General features: G+C 40.3%; 1 protein-coding gene across 1 annotated transcript in view; it reads left to right on the plus strand.

The window, feature by feature from the left end:
* Positions 1-6,992, plus strand: part of FRRS1L (ferric chelate reductase 1 like) — a 37,505-nt gene extending 30,513 nt beyond the window's left edge. The window contains 1 exon segment of the mRNA XM_055125026.1: positions 692-6,992. Coding sequence (XP_054981001.1) covers positions 692-864 — 173 coding nt within the window. The 3' untranslated portion in view covers positions 865-6,992.
* The last annotated feature ends 2,658 nt before the right edge of the window (positions 6,993-9,650 follow it).

Raw genomic sequence — 9,650 nt, forward strand, 5'->3', positions numbered from 1 at the left:
AAATATCTCAATCTGTAACTGTACCCTCACTGTGACTCACTAATTAAAAAGTAAATAACTTTAAATAAAAAAAGAGAAGGTTTCAGCTCTCAGGGACTCTCAGGAGATGTTCTGTAGATAAAATATATATTTGAAAGGAAAAATTCAGTAGCTCTTGGGCTGGAGAGATAGTACAGGGGGTAAAGCAATTGTCTTGAATGTGGCCAACTTGGGTTTGATCCCCAGCACTGCGTATGGTCCCCACCCAAGAGTAAACCTGGGCACAGATACTGGGTCAGCCCTGAGCACTTCTGGGTGTGGTCCTTAAAAATGAAAAGCAAAACAAAACAAAATCCTGGGATTTGTAAATAAAGCATAGTATTCTGTTTGGTATTAATCAGGTAAAAGTCATTATAGACCTTAAAAATAGACCTTCATATAATACCAAGTAATTTTCAGAGTGGGATTTCATTAGCTTTGTTCTGATAGCGGATGTGTGGATTCATGGCAGCCAGTGTTTTTTAAATAAATTTAACAGTGTTTTCATTAAATGTACAGTTATTAAGAATTCTGACTTCCACAACTGATTCTAGATCTTTATAAACATGCCTTTCATATTCAACAAGGCTGTAGATTAATTTTTCTGTTGTTTACGTATATCATTATGAATCTGTACATTTTTTTCAATTTCTCCTTTTTTTTTCTCTTAAAGGCTCTATTACTCGACATGATATAGACTCGCCACCAACTTCCGAGCGTGTTGTCAGTATTTACAAGTATGAAGACATTTTCATGCCGTCAGCTGCGTATCAGACCTTCTCCTCTCCATTCTGTTTGCTTCTCATTGTTGCCCTGACTTTCTACTTATTGATGGGAACCCCTTAATCATAGCTGCAAAGCCAGCACTGGGCTTAGAAAATCTTTAGTACAAATAACTTTTAAAAGGATGCGTAGTATGATTTTAGCTCGTCATTTTTAAAAGACTCATAATTTTGTTTTTTTCAAAAGCAAGCAAGTTGCTTTTCCAGCAAAAGAAGATTGTTTAATAATGACACCATGGTTTGGGAAAGTATCTTGAACTTTTCTAAGAACTTTCAAAATTTTTTAATTGAGCTTATAGCGTCTCTGTGTTGGCTCGATGAAAATTATTATTGCCATCTAACTGAACAGGATTTGAGACCCAGGAGGGTTATCTATTTATAACCCACATGCCATGTAGCCTTAGATAGGGAATCAAATAATATAATACATAGCCAGATAGAGTATGAGCTAGGCATACAAACCCCATTTCTAAACAAACTTAAGTCTTCCAACTAGCTCAAGAGAGAGTCTTGGTGTGATACACTAAGAGAAGGTCAGAGGTTACTCCAGGTTCATAGTCAGCCTTTCAGAAAGAGTCATTTTTCACATTTCCATGAAGATGAATGCTTTGGACTATTCATACATTGGTGGGGAGAGGAGGAGAGATTACAGTAATATCAGAGTGCTCCGTGTTTATTCAAAGTTGTTGGGAAGAGGGCTAGTATAGGAATCAAGGCACTTGCCTTGCACTTGGCTGACCCAAGTCTGGCCCCTCAAGTGCTCCCTGAATTCCATCATGAGTGATTCTTGACCACAGAACCACGAGTAATTCCTGAGCACAGCTGAGTGTGCCCCCCCAAATGAAAACAACATTTTTCCCCCAACAGCAAAAATTCTTACTGCTGTTTAGTAAAGGTTAGAGATGAAATTATAACTAGTACAGCGGGTACTTACTTGCCTTGCGTGTGGCCAGTCTGAATTCAGTCCCTAGCATCCCATGTGGTCCCCAAACACCAGAAAATCTCTGGGTGTGGCCCAAAGTCCCAGCCCAAAAAGAAAAGAAATAAAATTGCTCGTGTTCCTGAGAACAAAATTATATGAATAATAAAATACAGACATTCTTACAATTAATATTTAGACTCTTCTGTAGCTTTTTAAATAGTGGGCATTTTTAGAAGATCAACTTTGGTTTCTTCTACCCCTGTCTTTATTTTCAGGGGCCATACTCAGCGGTCCTCAGAGCCAGCTTGTGGCTCTAAGCTTAGGGATCACCTCTTCCGGTGGGGTTTGGGAAGCCATATGTGGTAGCAGGCATCAAACCCAGGTGGGCCACATTCAAGGCAAGTGTCTTACCTGCTGTGCTTTTTCTCTGGCCTCCACGGTATTTTATAAGGTATTCATCTGATTTTGTAGTCAGAGTCTGCATATGTTGATTGAGTATGACAAAATGTATACTCTAGTAAACAAATCATCTTAATGAAAGTTTAAGACATTTTGATATTCAACATTTTGGAGATTTAGAGTAGAAACTTTCTAAAGATGATCTTTTTTTTTGTTTTTTAATTAGAAAATGGGAAATGTCATGTAATGAGTTGACTCAGAGTATCCATTCAAATACTCAGTTTTGTAAATTGGGCTGGAAGTCAGCGTAATATATAATAATGAGTCGACTTAACGCATTTCCATTTCCCAGGGGAATTCAAATGTCCCTTTGTTTCAAAGTCTGTGCCAGTGCAGTGGTCCATGTCAAGGAAAAGAGCTAATGGGCCTAACTGCACTCTGCTGGGACGTTTCCATCGTAGAGTTTGAGAGTTACCTGGCTGGCTACCCTGGTTTTAAACCTGGCCCCACCCTGGTGATTAAATATCGTTAGGGACTGTGATTTCTAGTCACATCCTTGGAATTCATGTCAAGAGTAAATATCCTTCTGAGGAAAGAACTTTCAAATTTTTCTAGAACTTCAAAACTAAGGAAAGCATGCAAGATTTGGTGACATTGCAGATTTACCAGATCACCTGAGGAGTGTTGGTGAAATGGTCCAAGCTGCAGATGGGGAGACATCACGACATCGAGGGGGTGACTGGTGTGAGTAGGACTCAAACTCAGGTTATTTGGGTCATGGCCGTGGCTCTCCCAGCCTACCATAGCACTGAAATTCAGCCCTCGGATCCTGGCCGACGTGATCCTCTGCTTATGAATCACTTTCTATGCTAAGGAGGTGGCTTAGTATTGAGGAGACTTGAGTTACAACCCATGTTGTAAATAAGAAAAACAACTATTTTTATATTTCACTCTCCTGTGTATAATATTTCCACTCTAAATGGGTGAAAACATGAAGGGAATTTTCAGTGAGCCTCTGCAGTGGGCAGGAAAGGCAGCAATGAGTAGGTTTTACCTTCTGTTTGCATTTCAAGTCAAGCTGATTAGTTCATCATTTGTTTCTTCGTTGATGATCAGTTTTGAATATTTGTGCTGCTGTAAAAATGGTCAACACCGTCTTATTGCCATTCAGGTGAAATGTAAACCATTTGGTCATTGCTTCCAGCATCATCGTTTGTCACTCCTCACACGCGTTGTCCCAGCAAGACAGAAACTGCTCTCACTCTGCACATGTGCTTTCTCTTCTCTCTGCACTTGCTCACCACTTCCTGTACTTGTTGACTTCCCACCTACCTTTCAGATCACAACTTACATATTTCCTTCTCCATATTTCCTAACCCTTGTCCAGGAGACAGAGACCTGTCTCCTGGACAAGGGTTAGGCCTCTGTCAAGGATACGCATGGCACACAGGGATTCCCCATCAGGATACTAATGTCACCTCCCTTGACTGGATTGGCCTTTCTGCTCACTTCCTGATCTGGGACCATTCTTGTTACTCATCATTGTAACAAATACCTAATAAGTACTCAAACATTCATTTGTGGAATGAGTGAATACATGAACTATATTTCTACGTTAAGCTTGGATCAGAAGGATTGTATTTCATATATGCTGCCAGACTGGCTAATGTTTTATATTCTTCCACTTTTGAGCAAATGTTATTCCTTCCTCCATACTGAACTCTGGACATAAATTTAAAATAATTCCTAAGAGTACTGTTTAGCCCTGCAAAACAAAATTGATGTCTTTAATGTAAGTGTTCAGAAGTAAGAATTCATACATCAGAAGTGAAGAACAGCACTGAACCACATCCCAGAGAATTGTCAGCTTCTAGACACGCTGATGATGTTTGAAGCCTTAGACTTCATCTTCTCTCATTCTTACCTACTGTAAGAGATCCGATTTCTATTATCTCCATATTTCATTTTCTGACTTAGTACTTGTATTAGGGGAGATGCCCAGCAGTTTTTATAAATGCCTGAATAAAAATGCTAGCTAAATGTATCTAGTGCTGTTCTAAGCACTTTACATGAATTAACTTATTTAATTCTCATAACAACAACTGTATGAAGGAGATTTTACTTTACAGATGAAGAAACTGTTATTAGTCATCGGCATAAATTACTGCTGTCAAGGACTTTAAAAACCTTTTAATCCAAAGCACTTATTTTAGAAAGGGGCAGGCCTCGGAAAGTGATATGATTTCCTATACATTCAGGCCTGCATGCACACTCATTAAAATACTGGTTAAATGACAGCCAGGGTGGTAGGATAGCGGGTAGAGCACTTGCCTTGCATGCAGCCAATCCGGGTTTGATTCCCAGCAACCTGAGTCCTGCTTAGGAGTTATCTCTAAGCACAGAGCCAAGAATAAACCCTGAGCACAGGGTGTGACCCCAATCTGGGAAGGGGGTATGTGCAAAGAAAACGGAAGTTATTAAACGGAAGTTACTAACCACATTCAGATTATTCACTTTTCTTTGCTCTGGTGTACAATGAATAGTAAGTAGTGCTGTTTGTAGTTATATTTGGGGAAAGAGATCCATTTTACAATTTTCAAAATATTTTAATCCTTCGCCGGTCATTTTAAGGCTTTTAATCGTTTTTTAAAAAATAATGTACAGATCAGATACAATTGGCAAAATATATTTGTCTCAGTTAATTCTTACACATGACTAGCCCGAAACCTAGGCCTTCTTCCTAGTCCCCTCCACTTCTTTGCTGTAGTGTCAAAGATGAATTTATAATCATGATTCAGATGAAAGGCAGAGGCTATATTTAGCTGCCTTAAGTTCGCTTTTATCAATAAGGAAATCAAAAGTTGGGACCACACAAAGATGGATCTCTATCTTGATGGCTTTTAAGTTCTCTGCCTGTCTTTAAGATACTGTGCTGGGGGTAATGGTCCAGCTGCAACTTTTGCTCATTCTTAGGCTAAGCTCCAAATTAGCAAGCCTTTCCTGTAAAAGGGCAGATACTAGGTGTTTTCAGGCGTCACAGTCTGTTTCTTTTGATCAGCTCTGTCTTCATGATGCATAAATCACTGAGCATGGCTGTACTCCAACGAAACTTCATTGACACTGAAATGTAAATGTCGTGTCATGTTCACTTGTCACAATCGTTCTTCTTTGGATTGTTTGATAAACATTCCGAATGTTTCAGCCCTTCCTAACTTGTGGCATAACAGGTTGAGCAGCCTGGGTCTGTGGACTCACAGTCCTACTTTGTTCTCTTGTAGAGGACAAAACTCTGTGTTTTGATCAACTGTTAAGGACACCATCTTAATATGGCTTCGTTAATTTAGCACAGGTTAATTGTAACAATCAGTAATTTGTATGCGAAATGACAGTTGACTTGTTGATATCCTGAGAAAGGCATTCCCAAGCATGGCATTCTAGTACAGTTTCCAAAACTGACGGACAAGAGGTGGCAGTACAGAGAGAACCAGGGAACGGCAGTTTTTCACCTAGTTGGCAAGCATGGATGACTTGATGCTTAATTGCTCTTCATGGTGGGAATGATAACATCTCAGAGTCATTCATTTCCTTCTAGCTATTTCAGAAAGTTCTACATCTGCTACATCCATCTGACTATGACATCGGCCTGTGTAGATAGGGAAAAAATGTTCAAGAATCACCACAGTAGGTCAAATGCTGAGCTATGTTATACTTTGTTGTATATAAACGTATTGAATGTCCTTGTTCTTGAAACAGAATTGGTCACGTTTAGTGAACCAGTTGATGATTCTTACTATACTTGTATATATTTGTAAATACATGATGAGGGGTGTGTATGTGTGTGTGTGTATTTGTTTATACATAAATTCCTATAGCTACCACAATCGTTTGAAGGTCTTTGCTAGGATCATTTCTGATTCAGATTTCCTGAATACATTAAGCCCAAGAGAGAAATGATTGTGCATCACTGCAGGCAAAACAACTCTAGAGTTGATTGTCATTTAGTTTGTAAAAAGGATTACTGAATTCTTTCTCATGCTTTGCCTCCTTTGCTGTACATGATACGAATTGTTGATTGTGTGTGATGTATCATCATTGATGATATCCTGATACTTCCCTATACTGTTAAGAAAACTACGACTAGTGTGTTAACAGTAAATGGCATGTTGATGCAACCTATACATTTTATTTAAAACATTTTTAGATTCCTTCTGCAATTACTCAACTATTTAGTTTCAGGTAGAACTTCTTTGTTTTATATTTAACAGATGACTTGAGTATAAGTTCCTTTTCTTGAAAATAGTGGGTATGCTCGTGTGATTTTTAAGTATGGAAACATGTAAGTTGAGCATTGGGGGATTCCTTTCCCTTAAAATATACTGATGTTTGACTAGTGTCTTCATATCCTCTGCCGGGTATTTGTAGCTGAAAGGGAATAGCTGTTCAGTTCCATTCTCTGGAGAGTCAGCGGTTACCTAGGGTCATGGGGTACTGCAGTGGTTGCTGCAGTGGTTGTGACTCCTTCCAGGTTCCAAGAGCAGATACCGCCCATCACACAGAGTGTCCTGGCCACCTACGAGACTGAAGCTCTCCACATGCCTTATTCCCACACATGCGCTGAGAATGCTGGAACAATCTGGCTCCAGGTATATTAAGAGACATTTTGGAGACTGTCCACAAAAGAATTATTTTGTAAAAACGATGCCTTTAAAACAGACATTGATGGGTTTTCTTGTTTTCTAATAATTTTGTTCTTAATAATATTCACTTGTGGTTGATTTTGAGATTTATGGATATTTATAAGCCTGGCCTGTGTGAATTTTTACTCTAAGCTGTGTGGCACCTTACTAATAAAGACATGGCTTTTCTACGTATGTCGAGTCCTTGTAGCAGTATTCTTCCATGGGACCTAAAGGATTGTTCTGCCCATTTGCTATCACAAACTCTTTTATCTTTAGAGGACACTGTTCTAGTTAGAATATGTATTAACTAAAACTCAAACTTTCAAGGTGCCAGTGGGAGAGTTTAGCTAGTCGGGCGCTTGTCTTGCACATGGCTGATCTGAGCTCGATCAAAGGGGCATTCTATATGGTCCCTTGAGCACAGCCACGAGTACTTCCCGAGTGCAAAGCCAGGAATAACCCCTGAACATCGTTGGGTATGGCCAAACTTTATAAACAAACAAACAAACTTAAACTTTAAAATCCTGACACACTTTGAAATGTTTCCTGTTACTGCAAGTAAAGTTAATTTATAATTCCCTATTGCTTTGCTCTGATTCCTTTTTGGTTTCCTATTTGTTTTACATCTTTTTAATAGTGATGTTTCCCTGAATTCATAGTCACCAGGAAAGATGACAACTTGTCTCATTTGCTATAGAAGAAAGTCATGTTATAGTCCAGTGAAAATACTTTAAGAGAAACCATTTGAAAAGTGAGTCTGTGTTTATAGATTTAGCTTTGTCTTCATCGGATAATAAACAGGCATATAATTCCATTTAAATGTATTATTTGTTTAAGAGTGCCTAGCTAGGTCTAAGAATTTCCATTAAGAGCCATATCAGTTACTAAGTTATTCTATACGTTAAGGATAGTTAGAGTTTAGTTGTAAAGCCTTATAAATCACCAGGAAGGCATGGAAGTTGCAGGTATAATAGCTGATCTCTCAGTACTACTGAAGGCTAGTTTTGAAAATGAAAGAACGAGGCAGTGGGGGGGGGGCAGAGAGATAGTACAACTGGCATGGCCCTTGTTTTGCATGCAGCCAACCTGGGTTAGACCTCTAACACCACACTTGTGATCCCTGAGCACAAAGCCAGGAGTAAACCCTGAGCAGTGCCAGGCATGCCCCCCAAACAAAACCCAAACAAAAACAAAGAATTCCAAGTCCAGGGCTAGAGAGTTAGTATCCCACCATCCAAAGTGTGAATCCCCTGAGCGCCACCTTTGGTCCCCTGAACACCATCACGGCTCACTTCTGAGCACAGACCGAGGAACACTTCTGGGTGTGGCCCCAAATGGAGCTGGGGCTGTGTAGGGCTGGCAAACAAAATTCCAAATCCTTGACCAGAGTTCAGGACTGTATGCCTGACAGGCACAGAGCCCTGAATTCCATCCCCAACACCTCGGAGACCCCCAGGCACTGCCAGGTGTGACTCTAGAGGCGCCCAGAGCTGCAGGGTCCAAGCAGTTGCCAAGGTATCGGGCCAAACCAGTCTGCTGGGTTAGCCGCATTCCAGATAGAATGTAAATCACTCCCGTGGATACCAAACACCTTTGGGCAGGCATTCCACCTTTCTGCTCATCATTGTTAATTGGAAAATTTATCTTCCAGATACCTGTGCCCCTCACCAACTTCCCACCCTAGGAGAGAGGAGCGGTTTGGGTGGTAGACTTAAGAAACAAAGTTTGTATTATTTCCAAAAGAACTGCAAACTTTTTTTTTTTTTTTTGCTTTTGGGTCACACCTAGCAGTGCTCAGGAATCACACCTGGTAGTGCTTGGGAAACCAGTCTTAGTGCTGGGGATAATACATAATATATAAGGTATATATAAGGCAAGTGTCTTTCCCGCTGTACTATCTTTCTGGCCTGAGAATTATTATTATTATTATTATTATTATTATTTACTCATCTGGACCTCTCCTGAGCATGTGAACCTCAGATGAGTTGATTGGATTAATTTGGTTATTTTTTTGTTGACCTTTTCTCAAATGGATAAAAAAAAGATATTCCCTATCGACTGGCATAGCAAGTATTGGTATCAGATGAGATGGATGGAAAGGACGGGGATCCAAACACAGCAAAAGAAGGCTCCATCCCTCTTGGTAGTGCTGACAGGACCTTCCTGTAAGTGGGGCTTGTGGGAGAGACAAGAGACAAGATGGCTGGAGTGATAGCACAGCGGGGAGGGCGTTTGCCTTGCATGCGGCCGACCATGGTTCTGTTTCCAACATCCCATATGGCCCCCCTGAGCACCACCAGGAGTAATTTCTGAGTGCATGAGGCAGGATAATCCCTGTGGAATGCCGGGTGTGACCCAAAAAGCTCGGGGGAGTGGGAGGTAGAAAGACAAGAGAAGCACTAGAGGAATTAGGCAGAGCCTGATGGTATCAAACTTGTTTGCGCGCTTTTCTTTTCATCACTGAGGTTTTTTTGATAATCTCTTACAAATTTCCTGTGTACTAATCTTACTAGTCGAACTGCCCTTCCGACTCAGTTATCTACCTTTTTAGTCTGCCAGTTTTACTTAGGAGCAGACACTCAGAGGTTAGTTAATGTCGGGCAGGAAAGTTTTGTCCTGGTGCCACTCATAGGGGTTCCTTAGAACATCCTGCTGAGAAGGATTCTGAGGCTATGTCTAAAATGACTAAGAAAGAGTTGAGTTGCATAACCAGGGATTACCAATGGAGAATGATGCGACTATTTGAATTCTCTGTAGCTATCTGTTGGGTTATAGTTTCTCTCTTCCTGCCCTAAAGTACCTTCTACCTTTTATCATACCCACACTCCTTGGTAAATGCTAGACATAATA

This window comes from Sorex araneus, chromosome 1 (assembly GCF_027595985.1).
Source record: "Sorex araneus isolate mSorAra2 chromosome 1, mSorAra2.pri, whole genome shotgun sequence".
NCBI classification, from domain to species: domain Eukaryota; kingdom Metazoa; phylum Chordata; class Mammalia; order Eulipotyphla; family Soricidae; genus Sorex; species Sorex araneus.